The sequence below is a fragment of the Puma concolor genome, chromosome C1, assembly GCF_028749965.1.
Source record: "Puma concolor isolate L17-30 chromosome C1, mPumCon1.1.hap2, whole genome shotgun sequence".
NCBI lineage: Eukaryota > Metazoa > Chordata > Mammalia > Carnivora > Felidae > Puma > Puma concolor.
This window is the reverse complement of record NC_141674.1, coordinates 79,239,461-79,259,313: the sequence shown is the minus strand read 5'-3', so window position 1 is coordinate 79,259,313 and position 19,853 is coordinate 79,239,461. Positions and strand designations below refer to the sequence as shown.

Here is a 19,853-nt window from a genome sequence, read left to right as displayed (position 1 = left end):
GTTCATATCTGTAGAACTTGGCTTGCATTCTGTAATGAAGGAGAGAATATAACATCTGTCAATACTTCTGTTTTAATAAGAAAACTACCTTTACAAGAAAATCAGACCCGCAATGGGATGGAATAGGATGTCCTAGACATGAGTTCTAACTTAGTGCAGGATTATTAAGAAGCAAGCTCTCCAATCCTGCTGAGTCAATGGACAGGATCTATTTTCAGTTCTCAACTTGTCCTGAGATGCTGTTAAGTCCCTTGCCAAGACGTGAATCAGTGCAACATCTGTGAGAACCAATTAAGAACACCACATCACCTAGGAAGAGAGCAACAGAGTGCTGTGAATTCTTATTTGAATAAAAGTATCCAAAAGTGAAGAAAATTAGCCAGCTCTCTAGTCATGCAGTCAAATTTTTTGTTAACAAAAGGAAAAAAAGGAGGACCTGCTCTGGTTGCTCCAATTCAATATTCCCTCAGCAACTAGATTTCTTCTTTCCTACTTCTCCTGACAGCATCAAGTTGGACACCATTTGTGAACGACATAGGCATTTGTCCTGAGAATCAAGGTTTCCTTGTAGACATCTTTGCTTGGGTGCTTGATTCTGTCATCTCTTGCAGAGGCTGCACTCTTACCTCATGATCACCTGTTTGCTCACTGGGTTCCTAACCATCTGCCTAGTTTTTGACATTCCTGGTCATTTAAGGCATTCTTTTGGGATTTCTGGTCAATTTGGTGTCTTTGCCTGATTTCTGGCACATTCTGAATTCTGCCTCTATTTGGTTCTTGCGTACTGATTTTTCCTGTTGTTTGGTTTTTGTGTACTTCTCTACTTCTGTTTTTCCATGCCTGTCCCCACTGCCTAGCAGATATTCACTTTCAACTTCCCTTACCTGCTTGATTTTTTTCAACCTGTTTTTACAAAGCACCACCAATCCCAGAACTGACATTTTTAGAGTTTTAGGTGTAGCGATCAAGAGGAAATACCCTTTTGGAAAGAGGAAATGCAAGATTGGAGTATAGGGTTGCTAGCTTTCTTTAGATTTGAATCTCAGGAAAACAATAATAGGGAACATAAAGTTAAAAAGATCTGAATTCAGGGCCGCCTGGGTGGCTCAGTCGGTTGAGCGTCTGACTTCAGCTCAGGTCATGATCTCACAGCTCGTGAGTTCAAGCTCCGTGTCGGGCTCTGTGCTGACAGCTCAGAGCCTGGAGCCTGCTTTGGATTCTGTGTCTCCCTCTCTCTGCCCTTAACCCATTCTGCCTCTGTCTCTCTCAAAAATAAATAAACATTAAAAAAAATTTTTTTAAAGATCTGAATTCAAAAGAAAGATACTTATCATTGGTGAAACAGACAATAAAATACAAATCATCTAAGAAGAATGTAAAATAATAAGTATGATAGATCACTGATTCTTAATAATATTCTATTTTTCATATCAAGAAAATCTTGTTCCTTTAAACTAACTGCTTTTAGTTTATTACCAAATTTTTAATATGTGAATTTAGATATGTTTTAATGGGTAAATATCTTAACATTTACAAACACTTATAATAGAGAATGTATTTTTAGTGTGCCATATTTGAAATGTGTTTATTTTTTTTTATTTTTTATTTTTTTTAACGTTTATTTATTTTTGAGACAGAGAGAGACAGAGCATGAACGGGGGAGGGTCAGAGAGAGGGAGACACAGAGTTTGAAACAGGCTCCAGGCTCTGAGCTGTCAGCACAGAGCCCGACGCGGGGCCCGAACTCACGGACTGTGAGATCATGACCTGAGCCAAAGTCAGCTGCTTAACCCACTGAGCCACCCAGGCGCCCTGAAATGTGTTTAATTTCAAATCTAACTGAACTGTGCTATTTTCATAGGGATATACAGCCTCCTTTGGAAAAACTTAATTTTAAGTTGTAGGAATTTTTATTATTTTTTTTTTAATTTTAAGTTGTAGGAATTTTAATTCTTTTTAAAATATTTTTAATGCTTATTTATTTTGAGAGAGAGAGAGAGCAGGGGAGGGGCAGAAAGGGAGGGAGAGAGAAAGAATCCCAAGCAGTCTCCGTGCTGCCACCACAGAGCCCAATGTGGGGCTCGAACTCATGAACCACGAGATCATGACCTGAGCTGAAATCAAGAGTCGGATGCTTAACTGACTGAGCCACCCAAGGGCTCCTAAAAGAGTTAATTCCTAAGTTACACATATAGCAAGCTATTCCATACCATCAATATATTTTTCTTTTTTTTTAAGTTTATTTATTTATTTTGAGAGATAGGGTGCAAGTGGGGAAGGGGCGAGGGAGGGAGAGAGGGAGAGGGAAGTGAGAGAGAGAGAGAGAGAGGGAAAGAGAGAAGGAGAGAGAGAGAATCCCAAGCAGGCTCCACACTGCCAGCGCAGAGCCCAATGCGGGGCTTAAACCCACAAACCGCAAGATAACAACTCGAGCCGAAGTCAGATGCTTAACCAACTGAGCCACCCCAGCAGCCCTCAATATATATTTCTTGTAATTAAATGGGCAACTCACTCTTGTCCCTTCAAAAATAATAAATTATGTGACTCTAGAATTTTAGAGTTGGAATTTTCCTTGGAATCAGAAAAAACAAATTCCGTCATTTCTATATTTTCCATAAAAGTATAACCTTTGTTTTATTTTAAAGTGAACAGAGCAAAGCAGCAGAAATATGTAGGGAGTCAGACATCCTGTGGTAGAATTCTGACTGTGCACCTTCATAGCATGACCTTGGGCAAATTACCCAACCTTTCCTTACCTGAGAAAGATTTTTAACCAATTCCAGCTCCACAGTCTATGACCCAGGGCCAAGTCATCCTTGCACTGGTTTCACCTTGATAATATCCTAGACTTTAACTCTCTTCGTGTGTTCCTACCCTTATAATTAAATCTTTGCCTTGGTCTCTGCTCCACAATTTATCTTCCAATTGCCTGCCCAGTACAGCTGTCACCTCTAGATTTGGAGCCCTGCCCTTTACACAGGTCGTGATTATAGAACCTGACAATCTTTGGACAGTCCTGCCAGCTACCACCTCCAGTCTGCTGGTCTGAATCCCAGAAAACTATCTCCCTCTGAGCTATTTGATTTTGTGTCAACTTGACTGTGTGTTCAACTGCTGCCTTTGGCCACCCACTGACAACTGCTTTGATGAACTATGGCCTGATACCTTGAAATATTTTGAGCACTTGTTAACATGTCAGTAACCCCAAGTTCCAATCCTATCCCAGTGGATATGTTCAAGTCTGGTTCTCTTCCCTTCTCTGGTATTAGTGGGCAAAACTCAGCCTACTTCCAAGGTGCCAGATATGCGATTCTATATGGTGTGAACCTATAGTATCAAGAAATTGTTAAGCTGTGTTCATTATAATCTGTTTAACAAGACAGAGACATAGGTGACATAGTTTAAAAAGATCTCTATTGATGTAACAATGGTCAAAATTATTACAAGAGCTGGTACTTAAAGGAACTAGTTTTTTTTTTTTTTTCAAAAGTGGATTTTTACCTAAACTTTTTTGGGAGGGTTTGTTGAAGATGTTGGCTCTCCATGAATTTGTTGAATAAGAAATTTCACAGGAATGGTGTAAATTTATCTATTTACCCAGTTATGCTTTTGAAGTAAAAAACTCCTTTTATTGAATTTTTCACTTAAAAAAAAAAAAGTGATTGCTCATGGTTTTCCAGCATGGCATTTTTAGACATGGATGTGTGTGTATTAGCTAAGAACTTTATAACATATAGCCTCATTTAATCATTACATGGGTTTATTAACCTACTATTAAAGATGAAACTGAGGCATGGAAATTTTAAGTAACTTGCTCGAGAAGGTCACACAGTTAGAAAGTAGTGGAACCAGACAAACAGAATCTGTCTCCATTTTTAACCTGTTTTTAGCTCCTAATCACTACATGGAAATAAGAAACACTGGGGAAAAAAAGGAAAAAAAAAACTTGGGAAAAGATAAGGAATATGCTCCATAAGAAGTCTGAACCCTCATTACATTTTCTGAATTGGTTGGTTCTGACTGGATTTTACTGGGGGTAATCAGTGAGGAAACATCTGGGTCTCCTAAGATCTCTGCTGTCGTCTGAGAGAATTGGATGTTTCCTGGATTTGGATGGTTATTCCTGTGCTCAAGAGAACTGGGAAATATTTTGGACTGGTCTTCAGAAGGAAGACAACACCACAATCACCCTAATAAACAGTGCTCTGTAGTGTGATACCAGGCCACCTCTTGCTGTATTAAGTATGCAATTTTCCCCTTCTGTAGAGAGCATGACATATCTTTATACATAAAATAGGGAAACCAGATTGTGGAATGCATTTAAATGTTATAACTTTATGGGGCGCCTGGGTGGCGCAGTCGGTTAGGCGTCCGACTTCAGCCAGGTCACGATCTCGCGGTCCGTGAGTTCGAGCCCCGCGTCAGGCTCTGGGCTGATGGCTCGGAGCCTGGAGCCTGTTTCCGATTCTGTGTCTCCCTCTCTCTCTGCCCCTCCCCCATTCATGCTCTGTCTCTCTCTGTCTCAAAAATAAATAAAAAACGTTGAAAAAAAAATTTAAAAAAAAAATAAATAAATGTTATAACTTTGACAATTATTCTATAGGAGATTCCATAGGAGACCATTGCAGACCATTGCAGAGGCTGAAAAACTCTCAGTTTCAGGATAAGTTGATATCCTGCTGAAGACCATAACCCACCATTATAAAGCAAACTCTTCAATAACTTCAATAACTAACAAGTTTTTTTTTTCCCCAGCAGGTGCTCAGAGAATAGTTGTTTTCATGATTAATCTGAAGGTGTCCTGAGAAATGCCATCACTGCAGCCATGTAACAAGTTTTATATGATAATTTCTGATATGCTTGCTATGGTCATTGTGAATTCTTGATGTAAGTCTTTTACTGCCATGTTTTCACTGGGGGAATTTTAATTTTCAGAGTTAGAGTGTTATGCCTCAAGTCAGACAAAATCTTAGCACCAAATTATTATAGGCTGTTCCTTTTCTTGAGGAACGATTCCCAAAAAACTATAACATTTCTTCAGGGAATGTACCAATAAGAATAAGAAATAGAATAAGACTGTCATTCAACTGTGATTCAGTTTCAGATTTTGAATGTTATTTTTAAGTTAAAAACATCTTTAAAACCTATTCTATTTTTTTATTTTTTTGTCCTCCTAGACAGCCTCATTTATTCATTCATTCTTTCAGCAAAACCTTCTACACACCAGGTGCTGTGCTAGGTATTAAGGACATAATATGAATTAGAATTTGCTGTCAAATTGTAATCATTCCTTTTTTAAAGCATTCTATATTTAAAAACCAGATACACAAAATGCCTGTTCTACTTCATATTAAATTTCTTGTGTTCTATACTCCTAACATAATTTTATAACATTTTTGACACAATAGATTGGTAATATTTGATAGTGGTATCAATGGACAATTAGAGAATCATCGTATCTTTAAAAATCAATATCCAATTTGCCTTATTTATTTATTTATTTATTTATTTATTTTACATTTATTTATTTTTGAGAAACAGAGTGAGACAAAGCGTGAGCGGGGCAGGGGCAGAGAGAGAAGGAGACACGGAATCCAAAGCAGGCTCCAGGCTCTGAGCAAGTGGTCAGCACAGAGCCTGATGCGGCGCTCGAACCCACAAACCGCGAGACCATGACCTGAGCCGAAGTCGGACACTCAACGGACCGAGCCACCCAGATGCCCCCAATTTGCCTTTTCATAGAAGATAAATGTGTGCCCTGTCTTTCATTTTAGCTTCTTTCTTTCTTTCTCTCTCTCTTTCTTTCTTTCTCTCTATGAAGTCTTTTATTTTAACGCCCCTTCTCTCATTTCAGTCTTATGTTCTCATGACTATATCACAACAGACTTAATTTTTCCTGGGGTGCAAATTCAGTCACCACCTTGCCTTACCATTCTAGTGCATGGTAGTGACTGAATTTGCACCCCAGGAATCAGTGTAAATAAATTATTAATTAGTCTGTCCTGTTCTCTGGGGAATCTCACATAAAACAGGGGCTGTTTTTTCACTGAATCTCTAATTCAGAGTCTAATCTCTTCCTTCTATTCTCTCTACTCATCCTTTTCCTGCTTCCCATTTTGAAGCTTCAAAGAAATTCCTGATTGTGTCTACTTTCCCAAATCACTCACAAAGAGGTTAACTCAGAGGTTGCAGTGTCAGATGCCTACAGGGACCAGCCTGGAAAGAGAAATAAGTGCTAGGGGCTGAGGCAGCAATATTAGGGAGTGAGGGGAGACTGGGGCAAACCCCAGAGCACCGGCCCAGATAAGAGGAGGGTGCTGTACTCAGCACCAGTTCATTGTTGCTGACTGAATGATGAAATCTTTGGTTGGCTGATCATCCAATTTTCACAAGAGTCAGAAATCTGGATCTTTATGTAAAATGTGTCGATCTGTAAATGTTGGACCACCCAAACAAAACATGCCTGCCCAGGGCTGCCATTTGCAACCTCGGCTGTCACTGGTATTGAATTCAAAGAACTAAAAGCACCATAGGTTTTTGAAATGTCCTTGAAGAATGTGAGTTGAGTTTGTGACCCAACCCCACACTCAAGGGAAAAGGAAAAGGAAAAGGAAGATTTCTTATCAGGGTTGTGGTTTGATATTTGTCTAATTTGTGCATTTTCATTAATCTAATCAGTACATTGTCATTCTACAGTTTTTAAAAATGTAATAAAGCAATCCATCTTTTATATAAGAAAAGGGGGGATGAAATATATATTCAATTTAAAAATACATATTCAATTTTGCTTTTATTTATATAAAGGAACACTGGCACGGGAAGAATACATTAAAAATTAATGAGTGATTATCTTTATAGGGTAGGGACAAGGAAGAAAGGCATGAATGTGGGATTAAGACTTCTCAATCTATACTTTTTTTTTTTTTACTTTTTTTTTTAACGTTTATTTATTTTTGGGACAGAGAGAGACAGAGCATGAACGGGGGACGGGCAGAGAGAGAGGGAGACACAGAATCAGAAACAGGCTCCAGGCTCTGAACCATCAGCCCAGAGCCTGACGCGGGGCTCGAACTCACGGACCGTGAGATCGTGACCTGGCTGAAGTCGGACGCTTAACCGACTGCGCCACCCAGGCGCCCCATTATTTTTAAATGCCAATATTTACAATGTAACATTGAAATGGTTTCCTTTACAATTGTTTTATTTTATGATAAAAATTTTGGACACTGATATATAAATAGGGATAGATGTATTTTTCAAAATTCTTTTGAGAGTATATAAACCAAAAGGTTTAAAGACTACTGAAAGTTCAAGACTATTTTCCTACACAGTTGACCCTTGAGTTACATGGGGGTTAGGGGCGCCAACTCCCCCACCGTGCAGTCAAAGATCTGTGCATAACTTTTGACTCTCCAAAAACTTAATATCCTACTATTGACCTGAAGCCTTACCAATAACATAAATAGTTGGTTAACACATATTTTGTACATTATATTATTATATGCTATATTCTTACAGTAAACTAAGCTAAAGAAAACAATATTAAGAAAATTGTAAAGAAGAAAAAATACACTTAGAGTACTGCACTGCAAAAAATATGCGTATGAGGGATCAGCAAAGTTCAAACCCATGCTGTTCAAGGGTCACTTGTACTTGAACTAATGGGGTCACTCCTTTGCCCATGGAAGGCCAAGTTATGTTACATGATGAAAAATTAGCACCTCTGAATACCATCATATGGATTAGTTTTGGATTAGCTAGCTTTTACTTACAAAAACAGAAAACTTTTAAGTTCTATAAGAATGAGTGCCAGGTAAACAGGTAAATTTAGATGTCTATCAGATAGGTCCAACATACAAATTCAAGAATTTGCAGGGCTACTGTAATGAGAGTGCAAAGGAGGGCCAAATCAAGAGGCAGTTTCTTACTCAAATTTGCCATAGGCCAACCTGCTTGGGTCCATCTAGGAACACATAAAGGTGGATTTAAAATCAAAAGTATGAAGCCCCTGGGTGGCTCATTAGGTTAAGCGTTCAACTCTTGATTTCGGCTCAGGTTATGATCTCACCGTTGTGAGATTGAATTCTTCATAGGGGCTCTGCTGTCAGCACAGAGCTTGCTTGGGATTCTCTCTCCCTCTCTCTCTCTGCCCCTCCCCTGTGCTCTTTCTCTCTCTTAAATTAAATAAATAAACATTAAAAAAAAAAAAAAAAACACAGCCAAAAGTACAAGTCCAGTGGTATGAGGGCTCATCAAACCCACCTATAATGATGCACCCAGAGTGGACCCTAGGGGATTGCTCTAGCCCCATGTTTCTCTCTCAGGCTCCTAGAACACGTGATGACAGGAAAAACAACCCAAATTTGAAATGAAAATGATGTAAACTAATTTTCCCCTTTCAAATAAGAAAGTATTAACTACATTTAATCTTTGTTGACTCTAAATAAAAAACTGAGCAATCATTTCTTCTCATTAAGTTCAACAATTTGCCTTTGCTATCCCTGTTTATATACCTTACTACGAAAAAATTCCAGTCTCCCAAATCACCCTTCATCCTCCACCCACTGGCCCACTCAAGGCTCTTCATACCACCTTTTCTGAACACTTTTCCTACCATTCCCCAATTTCTGAGATCTTTCACTGCATATCCTCTGGAATTCATGGTCCTTCATCATCTGTATCCTCAATCTCCTCTCTGAATAGTTCCTTCACCTGTTCTAAAGCAAGCCTCGTTCACCCCCCTGTGGATGCCAATTTTCTCTGCAACCTTTCCAGAGACCTCATGCCCCTGGACTTGGAGGTGGAATAGGAATCCTCCTTGCTCTTCATTGCTTCTTTCAGGCTGTTCTTCCTCTCTCCTTCTGAACTTCTCTCCCTGCCCAGTAATTGTTTTGTTTTGTTTTAAGTTTATTTATTTATTTTGAGAGAGAGAATCCCAAGCAGATTCTGCACTGTCAGCTTGGAACCCCACGCAGGGCTCACTCTCATGAACCAAGAGATCATGACCTGAAAGTCAGATGCCCAACTGACTGAGCCACCCAGGTGCCCCTGTTTTGTTTTTTAACTTGTGTCCTATGATGTTGTCACTCTCCTATTGTGGAAGTCACCTACTAACTCATGTATCACTCTGCCTTATTTTTCAAGGACTTTATCTTTTGGCTACCGGTACCTTCTCCAGCAATTAGCACCTCTCCTAATTCTAAGTCTTGTTTTTATTATATACATAGATCATCCTTATGACACTCTTTTTGACTCTCTTCTAATGACACTGTATTCCACACCCTTTAGGCATTTATTGCCATTGTTGTATTCCACTCTAGACTTCATTACTTCTCCATGATCTTGTTTTGTTTTTTTTTTTTTAATGTTTTATTTATTTTGGAGAGAAAGAGAGACAGAGCGTGAGCAGGGGAGGGGCAGAGAGGGAAACACTGAACCTGAAGCAGGTTCCAGGCTCTGTGCTGTCAGCATGGAGCCTGACGTGGGGCTTGAACCCATGAACCATGAGATCATGACCTGAGTCGAAGTCGGATGCTTAACCAACTGAGCCACCCAGGCGCCCCGTCCATAATCTTGTTTTCATGCATCCCACTCTAATTCCCATGTTGTTGTGGTCACTCTGCAGAAGAAGTAGGACAGACTCCTCCACCTCAAATTTGGTTTGGATGTTGAGACTGATGATGCCACACATATGTACCAAGAGAGTATGAAAAGGTTTATGGTGCACAGTTGGTGGAGTGTGCAGCTCTCGGTCTCAGGCTTGTGAGTTTGAGCCCCATGTTGGGTGTAGAGGTTATTTAAAAATAAAATCTTAAAAAAATGTTTTATTACTCACACACAGAAGCTTTCTGTGGAGAGCTGGGCAGGCTCCTAGGCTGGTACAAATATAACCTAAGGGAGAAGAGAAAGGAGACTGTCTTAGGGTTTTATGGTGATTGATGGCTAGGACCAGAGTGAAGTTTCCCTTAAGTGGGCTGGGTCTCGAATGGTTTGAACTTTCTGCTAGCACCAAAGGAGCCATCTTATCAGTTTTCCCACATTGTAGGCCACAGGGAAGAGAAGAGGTGGGGCTTGAAAGCTGTCAGTGAATATAAAAAAATACATCTTTTTAGATTGTTGCCTTTTTTTTTTTTTAATTTTTTTTTCAACATTTATTTTTTTTGGGACAGAGAGAGACAGAGCATGAACGGGGGAGGGGCAGAGAGAGAGGGAGACACAGAATCGGAAACAGGCTCCAGGCTCTGAGCCATCAGCCCAGAGCCTGACGCGGGGCTCGGAACTCACGGACTGCAAGATCGTGACCTGGCTGAAGTCGGACGCTTAACCGACTGCGCCACCCAGGCGCCCCTAGATTGTTGCCTTTTATTTGGACTCCTACAGTCCCTTGAAAAACTTGCAATTCACTGATCCAACAATATTTTCTCTGTCCTTAATCTCCACATACCCACTCTTCCCCCACCTTAAACTCGGAGAATCGTAACTCCCTTACTTACATTCTCAAATTGCTTGCTCCTCTTCCCTCGGTAAAACCTGATTAAATAAAATTCTAAGCCTACTCTGAGCCTGTATCCTTGCAGCCAGTTATTATTGGGCAAAAACAAAACCAAACCACAATCACACTGACTTATGTCACTTAAATTCATGACCATGATCTCAAGTGGGTCCTTTATGGCACTCAGTAAGCATATGATTTTTCTCTCTAGTCCATTCATCTTCCCATTCTCCTAGATAACTACTTCATACCTTCTCTTCTCAAACCTCTGTTACTCTTCTGCACCTTCCTCTATTGATGACCTTACCTTCTTTATCTCTGAGAAAACTCAAATGATCAGAGAAGATATCCACAGATTCCCTCCTCCCCTCCTCCCCAACTGCTTGCCTCTTCCCATAGAGGAACCTGTGCTCCTATCAAGAGAAGATCCTGTCACTTGTGTGCTAGATTCCAAACTCTTTCCCTCTCAATGACACTGCTCCAGCAATTCTCTCTTCTTGACCCTACATTAATTTTTCTTCTTCCAGATCTTTTCCAGGTAATTCTCATCAAATTCTCATCAAAAATAGGTATTTCTCCCAATTTTTTGGTCCATCTGCTTTTGACTCCACTTCCACCACCAGTTACTGTCCATTTTGGGGCTCCTCTTTGCAAAAGAACTTCTCAAAAGAATTGTATTAGGCATCTCTAATTCCTCTCTTCCCATTATTTATTCAACCCACAGAGATCAAATTTCCCCTCACTGCTCCATTGAGCAATAGCCTCTATGGTAGTAAATCCAAAGGTTAGTTCTCAGTCCTTACATATAAGCATTCATTCCTGCTTGATACACTATCTTCACTGATTTCCAGGCACCTCTCTCTGGGTTCTCCTCTTTCACTGGCTGCTCCTTCTGTCTCCTTTGCCAGCTTTATCCTTGGTTCTCTCCTACTTACACTCACTCTCTTGGTGACCTTGTCCAGTCTCATGGTTATAAATATCACCTAAATGTTGGTATCTCTCACTTGAGCCACTATCTTTAACCCCAGACTCATATATACAACTGCCTACTCAAGACTTCACTTGGATTTCTAAAAGACCTCAAATGTCACATGTCCAAAATTGAATGCATGATCTTTCTCCTCAAACCTACACTACCTGTAGTTCTCATCTCCACTGTTTTCTTTTTTCATATCCCCATCAGCTTTATTACCCTATTTGATTTTACTTGTTTCATTTATTATTTATTGCCTGTTATCCCTACCCTGAAAGTGTAATATCCACAAGGGCTGGGATTTTTGTGTTTTATTCAGGTTTCTAACCCAATAGAATAATGTCTGGGTACTTAATATTTATTGGATGAATGAATTAATTAAACCCGGAGCATCCATTCTTAGCTAACTCAGAAATTACTATTTTCTTAACCCAAACTGAAAATCCATGAAAAATGGGTTTATCTGCCAGCAATAACTTCCTACCCTAGTTTAAAACCCGTGTCAGTACGTGCGTTGGGGGAGGGGCAGGCACGAAGGTTTTTGTTTTGTTTTGTTTTGTTTTGTTTTCCAGAAATGCAGAGCTCCAGAACAAGGTTTAGGTAAAAACCACAGTAAAGATTTGGTTCTGGAGAAAACACTTGGTAGAGCAACAGGCCAGAATGAGTTGTACCTAAACTTTGTAGGCATCACGTGAAAAGGTGGTATGTGGGGTAAAAAGAAGCAAAAACCCATCTTCCTTCATTACAAGTCTCTTGGATCAACAGCTGTTCTCCCACTAGGGTGGTTCTTTTTTCCCTTATTTGGACTTCACTGTCAAAAGAAAGACACCACACCCTCCGTTATGTAGCCTTCACTGAGTAGCTCTGCCACGTCCCAGGTCTCCTATCTTCAGGACTGCATTTAATTCAGTAATACTTTTCTTTACTTTCTTTTGAGTCAGGGTTCCTGGGTGGGGCCAGGAAAACTCTTTATATGTTTGAAAACAATACGAACTTTTAAAAAGTCAGACTTTTAAAAAGGTAATAAAAAAAAAAGTTTAAGGCCGTTAAGAGGCGAAATGGCTTGGGGGGCGGGGGGGGAGGCGCACACTCAGTTGAGTGGAAAGGAGCCCCGTCCGCTTTCGCTCCGCCACAAGCGCAGAGCCCAGTCCTCGGAGGCTTCGCCGGTAGGCCTTACCCATTGCGGCAGATGCCCCCTGCCCCGGCCGCACCGGACACCGCGCGCGAGGGAGAACGAGCCCGTCCCCACGGAAGGAACCCCAAGCTTCCCTTAAATTTCCATGCAGCCCGCCCAGACACTTCCCGACTGAAGGAGCACTATCCATTGCGAGCGTCAGTCCTGCCCGGAGGGGTGGCTGGGTGGCGGGAGGCGCGGAGAGCGCAGCGTTGCGAGTCGGGAGCCGGCGGCCCCTCGCCGGGCCCGCCCCTCCCCGCGTGGAGTGTGCGACACCCGGGCTTCCGCGGCGCCCTCTGCCTCCTCCGCACGCCTCCCCTTTAAGCGCGAGGCGCAGTTGGATTTATGTCGGCCGAGGCGAGGTGTGACTCCCCTTTATGGCGGAGTCGGCGGCAGCGGCTCTGACAACCGCGGCGGCGGGGCGAGTAGAGCAGGAGGCAGAGCCTCGGGCGGCCGGCCGCTGTCTCCGCAGAGGGGCTGGGGGGGAGTCCGGCCCTCGCCGCCGCGGGGGCGGAGGAGTGGGCGGGCCCGGGCGGGCTGGGGGCGGGGAGGCCGGGGAAGGCGGGGAGCCCGGTCGCCTGCGCTCGGGTCCGCCTCCGACTGCGGCGCGGCGGGGCGATGTGTGATTACCATGGCGAGGAGTCTCTGTCCGGGGGCCTGGCTAAGGAAACCCTATTACCTCCAGGTAGGCCCGCGGCGAGCCCTCCGGGCGCCCTCCCTCGCCGCGCGGGATTCGCCCGCCTCCCTCCTCCCTCACTGGGTCGGCGCCCGCCCGAAACCCGCTGCCCCCTGCCGTCCGGCACCTGGCGGCGCGCCCTCCCCGGCCGCCCGGGCGCCGCAGCCTCCACGGTTGCGCTGCCCGCGCCTCCCACAGCTGCCCCGGCGCCTCTCGCGCCCTGGCCGCCGGGCTCCGGGGCCCAGGTCGCCCCGCCCGGGCTCGCCCTGGTGCCCCTCGCATTCTGAGAGCTCTGAGACGTGACCCGGGTGCGACCCTACGCCCCTAGCAGTTGAGGCTCGGCAGCCTGGACTCGGGACGTGCCGCCGGCTTCTCCCTGGTCCGGTGCTCTCCTCCTCCTCCCCTGTGGGCCCCGCACGTCGGCTTTTCAAGACTCTGTGTCTTCGGTCTGTGGTGGGAAAGGTGGTGTGTCATTCCACCATATTTTAGGAAATTATGGCAATTTGTCACATCACTGTTTCTCCAAATCCCCGAGAAGCGACGTGTGCCTTGTGCTGAGCCCCTTGGTTCGGTCTTTCCATCTCACCCGTAATTTAAATGGGAGGTAGGGCTCAGAAGCCCAAATGAGGGGCGGATGGGTGTTTGCTTTCTAAAAGGAAAGGGGACAATGTCTGGTGCCGATCTCAAATACCCCAGCAATGCAAACGTAATTCTCAGTCATGTCATGTGTACTGTTCGCGTGTTAATCTTTCATGATTTCCCGTTCCACCCTCTGTGCCGCTGCCAGTCTGTGTCTTCGAACCCTACTACTGCCTTCATGTACAGTTGGTCGCCAGGGGGACCTAGTAGACATCGTGAGTAGCTGAGCGCAAATCTATCACCCCAGTGGAAAAACAACTACAAATCAATGCCTCGCGTGGGTCAGCAGCGTTGTCTGCATTCAGAGGACAGTATTCCTTTTACTGCTTACATTAAAAGGCTTAAGGTATCGAAAAATTATTCGGGGACGGGAATTCATGCTCAGCTGGCGCTTTTACAAATTATTTTAAAAGTTGAGAAGAAACCATTGGGGCAAGTAAATCTTTCATTCTTGTCTGGAAATTGCACATGTAAATCGTTACCTTGCAGTGAATCAGGCACTGCAGATTGGAAGCATGATATGACAACCCACTATTTGAAGGGTGTAGGAGTAAAACTAAATGTCCTGGGTCCTTGTAGCAGCTCCACCAGTAGTAATTGTGCTTAAGGAACAGTAGAGCAACCCACTGTAGAATTCAACCTAGGCCAGATACCTCTTTGTAACCCTTTATATGAACAATAGAATATCTTTCCAGACTCTCTCCCCAAAATAAGTTTATTGCGATATTTAAAATGTTTTTCACTAAAACTAACTAGCTATTTTTAATTTTTGAGATTTTGTGGTAAACTTTATTTTAGACTTCGATTAGTTTGTCTCTAAATGTTCTCCATAAATGGGCTGTGACATGTTTTTGGCACCATACCTCAAGAGCTTTCAGATTGGCCGAATTAAGATTAGTTTTGCAAATAGTTGTGGTTCCATTAATGGCAAACATTTGGTATTTCTGCCTTTCGAATGTGCACATCATTATATATTACTAAAATAAGGTAAACTTGGATTTTAAGCATTTCAAAAGGATTTGGGGGATATAGTGATATTTTAGTAGTCTACTTTTTTTTTTTTAATTTTTTAAAATGTTTATTTATTCTTGGGAGAGAGGGAGAGACAGAGTGTGAGCAGGAGAGAGGGAGACACAGTACTCCAAAGCAGGCTCCAGACTCTGAGTGGTCAGCACAGAGCGGGATGCGGGACTCGAACTCACAAACTGAGATCATAACCTGAGCTGAAGTCGCACGCTTAACTGACAGCCACCCAAGTGCCCCAGTAGGCTACTTCTATATAAAGAATGATTAAATAGGAAATTATTGATTCTAGTATTATATTTTAGATAAATAAGTTTTAAACTTGGGAACCCAGGGGACTGGTGTTTTAAACAATGTCTTGGTATTAGTATTTATTGTCTTTATGAATTTTCTTGTTAGTTGTGCCTCACTATACTCTTTTAGTTTAACCAGTTAAAAAAAAGGCCTTCACATTACTCAAGTGTCATACTTTTTTTCTGTTCCCTATTGTCTAAATGCCTCATCTTCTGCTTTTTAGAATTCCTTTACCACTAGGTGCTTCAACCTTGAAATTGTTTTGGGCAAAGTCAGAATATCTCCAACTGAGACCATTAGACAGTACTCAGTTTCTCAGCCACTGAAGATTGAATTAATATATATAGTACTCCTTTTCCTCTTTTCTTGTTTTATTTTTCCTGAGAATAAAATCACGTTCGTTTAAGAACAGCATGAGGCATGAGAACAGAGCTGAGCTTTGTTCATTTGTGCTTCTGGTTCATCATGACCTTGAAAAAGCTTCCTAACTTTTTAGTTCCACAGTTTCCGTATCATAAAGTGGAGATTGTGGTTCTTAACTGAGTACATCACATAAATATAGTGAGGATGAGCTAGATGAAGTTAAGTATTTTTTGTGACATTTTTGCTACATTTTAAATAGAAAAGCATGTGAATTTAAGTAGTAAATACATACAGGTAAATATGTTGAATTCCTTTACCCAAAGATTCCTGGCTATCTACACCACCACCCCCACTTTTATTTATTGAGCATTTATTGGTAATTGTTCTAGGTGTATAATATGACTTATCATATTGACTTAGTCATTTACTTAATATTTGTTGGAGGCCTGTCACATCCCAGAAACTTTGTGAAATGGAAGCAATTCTACTGGAGCTAAGCAAATGTCTTTGTGGTCCTTATGGAACTTAAAGTCTAGTTAGGGAGACAAACATTAATTAAATAATCCAGAAATACATAATGACAACAGTAAGTACAATGAAGGAAAAGGGAAGATGCAGAAGACCACTTGAGAGGAAGAGAACAATTTCTCTTTAAAATTTTTTTAAATGTTTAAAAAATTTAAACATTTTTTTTTAAAAATTTTTTTAAAAAATTTTTTTTAAAAAATTTAAAAATTTTTTTTTAATGTTTATTTATTTTTGAGAGTGAGTGAGAGAGACAGAGCACGACTTGGGGAGGGCCAGATGGAGAAGGAGACACAGAATCTGAAGTAAGCAAGCTCCCAGCTCTGAGCTGTCAGCACAGAGCCCCATGTGGGGCTGGAACCCACGAACCATGAGATTATGACCTCAACCGAAGCTGGACGCTTAACTGACGGAGCCACCCAGGCGCCCCTAGTTTTTTTCTCTTTTAAAACTATTTTATTATGGAAATTTTTATACATACATAAAGCAGAAAAGAATAATGAACTCTCACCTACCTATCACCTACCCTCAACAATGATCAGTATTTTCGTTTCTCCTGCCAATATCCTCTTTCCAACTAGAGTGGTTTTTCAAAATTATTATTTAAAAATTTTTAATTCTAGTATAGTTAACATACAATATTATATTAGTTTCAGATGTACAACATAGTGATTCAATAATTCCATATATTACTCTGTGTTCATCATGATAAGTGTACTCTTAATCCCCTTCACTGATTTTACCCATTCCTCCCACCCTCCTTCTTCTCTGGTAGCCATCAGTTTATTCTCTGTAGTTAGGAGTCTGGTTTTGGGATGGGTTCTTTTTCCCTTTGTTCATGTATTTTGTTTCTTAAATTCCACATATGGGTCAAATCATATGGTATTTGTTTTTCTCTGACCCACCTCTTTCACTTAGCATTACACTCTTTAGCTCCATCCATGTTGTTGCAAATGGCAAAGTGTCATTCTTTTTCATGGCTGAGTAATATTCTATTACATATATGCAATATAAATATATGTATGTATATCAACTCTGTATAATTGTGGGTTTATTTCTGAGCTCTCTGTTTCATTGATCTATGTGTCTGTTTTTGTGCCAGTACCATACTGTTTTGATTATTGCAGCTTCATATTAGATCTTCAAGTCTGGGATTATGGATACCTACAGTTTTGTTCTTCTTTTTCAAGATTGCTTTGGCTATTCAGGGTTTTTCATGGCTCTGTACAAATTTTAAGATTATTTGTTCTAGCTTTGTGAAAAATGCTGTTGGTATTTTGTTAGGGCTCGTATTAAATCTATAGATTGCTTTGGGTAATATGGACATTTTAATAATATTTGTCCTTCCAACCAGCTAAAGTATTTTTTAATGTTTATTTATTTATTTTGAGAGAGAGAGAGAGAGAGAGAGAGGGAGAGAAAGAGGAGGAGGAGGAGGAGAGGCAAAAAGAAAGGGAGAGAGAGAATCCCAAATAGGCTCTGCACTGCCAATGTGGAGTCAACTCGGGGCTCAAACCCTCTAACCGTGGGACTATGACCCGAGCCAAAATCAAGAGTTGGATGCCTACCTGATTGAGCCACCCAGGTGCCCCCATCAATGCCAACTTTTTGATGCAGGGAGTATTTCTTCCAGAGAAGTGGTGAAGGCACACTTTGTCTGTGGGGCCTCTCTGTCAGTCAGGAGGGCTCATGACCTGCCTGAAATAGGTAGCCAACAAACATTTACCTGAGCAACATAGCAAGGCATTATTCTCAGAGCATACTAATTTATAGGTCCATCCTTTCCAGCTATTTTGTTGAAAACTTACCTGAGAAATAGTACTTCCTGGACTGGCTAAATGTTGCGGCACATTGAACAGAGTAGAGTCCTGCATCCGAGATCGGAAACTGTGGGTGTATTAACATGTTTAGACCATTTTTAGGCAGTGTTTTTCTTCCACACATCATTACAATGATACTACTTTTGGCCCACTGGATGTGGTGACCCAGCATGACACCTGCATTTATCTGTTTTTAGCAGTGTGTTTTCTACAAATTAGGATCTACTTTGTTTAGGGTTTACTCAGGTCTGAGTGGGACTGATAACACAGCCTATAATTCCTTAGTTTTAGTTTAGAATACCTTCTTCCTTCTCACTATCATTAAGTCTTGGAAGAATGAAAGTTAAGACAATTTAGAGCAATTTTCTGTATTTAGATTATACACATTTTTCCACTCTAGTCATTCTGTCTGCATGCCCTGTTGCATTTAAAAAGCTGTTGCAACTCTAACGGAATTTGAAGTTTGAGATATGCGGGTACTTCTAAAGGTTTTCAAGCCCTTTAGATTGCAAAACTTTTAAATTTCCTAAAAATGACTAACAGTTCCAATATGTGTTCTGTAGGGCTGTCATGAAAAAAGGATAAATAGCATGTTCTAATTAGGGTGTGGGCACTTGTTTAACATTTCTGAAACCAGGCTCTTTGGTTTATATTAGTACTGTCTTTCAAAAATGACTGCTGTTGGGGTGCCTGGGTGGCTTAGTTGGTTGAGTGTCCAACTTCAGCTTAGGTCATGATCTCATGGTTCATGAGTTCAAACCCCACACTGGGCACACTACTGTCAGTGCAGAGCCTGCTTTAGATTCTCTGTCTCCCTGTCTCTCAGCCCCTCCCCCCACTCACGCTCTCTTAAGAATAAAAATAAACATTAAAATAATGACTGCTGTAGATGGTTTGGTTCTTTGTAACTTAGTGTGGCTATTTTATGGGATTTAGTGCGAGATGGGATTACTGACTAGGTTAACTGGTACTAAGTGATGATGTTATCAAGTATGGTACTTAGGGTAAAATGGCTTCTTGTCCATTTTCAGCCTCCAGGATTATTTTAAATCTAAGGATAATTAGAGCAGGTGGTGGTTCCCTATTCCCCAAAGACTATAGGTGGTGTGGTTCTCATCAAGTTAGACCTGCTGTTCAAAGCTAAATTTTTGCCTTTGCCTGAAATGAAATCCCTAAAACTCTGATTAGCTTCCTGAGACTGGTGAGTATATTGAGAGCGTATGCATCCCATAATGTCTTAAATTCAAACATAAAATTATAATGCAAACATTTGATATTATCATTAGTTGCTTTTCTACCCCTGTTAGAAACTCAAAGAAATGATGAATTCTCAGGCATATTGCATCCTTACCATACTTTCAGGCTGTAGCGTATAGTAATAGTGTTTGTTTCTTCATTGTCATCTTCCCAGTGCCCCTCCATTTTCATTTTGATCAATTATAAAGTTGTTTTACATTGTCTATAGTTTTTCCTTCCTTCTTTCTTTTCCTTCCTTCCTTCCTCCCCTCCTTCCTCCCTCCCTCCCTCCTACAATTAGGTACATTTTAATGTTTTCATTTCTTAAAGTTGCTTCTAAAAACAATGCTATACCATTCTGTTAAATATCATCTTTTATATCATTTGGTTGAAAAGCTAAATGTCTCACATTCTTAACATATTTCTAGACATTCAAATATTTTTGACTAATTTTCCCTTAAAAATCTTAATCTACAAAGTATATGAATTTAGAAAAACTATGATATTGTAAAGTGAACATATTTGAAGAAAAAAACCCAAAATATTAGTGGATCAATTTTTCTTTAGAAATAAATAGTTCTTTTTTTTTAAGAGTTTTTTTTTTTACATTTTTAAAAGTGTTTATTTATTTTTGAGAG

The 19,853-nt window shown here is 41.0% G+C and overlaps 1 protein-coding gene and 1 non-coding gene across 2 annotated transcripts in view; one reads left to right on the top strand and one right to left on the bottom strand.

The window, feature by feature from the left end:
* Nucleotides 1-4,757: 4,757 nt before the first annotated feature.
* On the bottom strand, nucleotides 4,758-4,823 carry LOC112849132 (small nucleolar RNA SNORD58). The gene has a single exon (XR_003222561.1). It is a non-coding gene; the product is annotated as a small nucleolar RNA SNORD58 (small nucleolar RNA).
* An 8,374-nt stretch (nucleotides 4,824-13,197) lies between these two features.
* DIPK1A (divergent protein kinase domain 1A) overlaps nucleotides 13,198-19,853 on the top strand; it is a 114,296-nt gene continuing 107,640 nt past the window's right edge. The window contains exon 1 of the mRNA XM_086717567.1: nucleotides 13,198-13,324. Coding sequence (XP_086573693.1) covers nucleotides 13,271-13,324 — 54 coding nt within the window. The 5' untranslated portion in view covers nucleotides 13,198-13,270. The remainder of the gene's footprint in view (nucleotides 13,325-19,853) is intronic.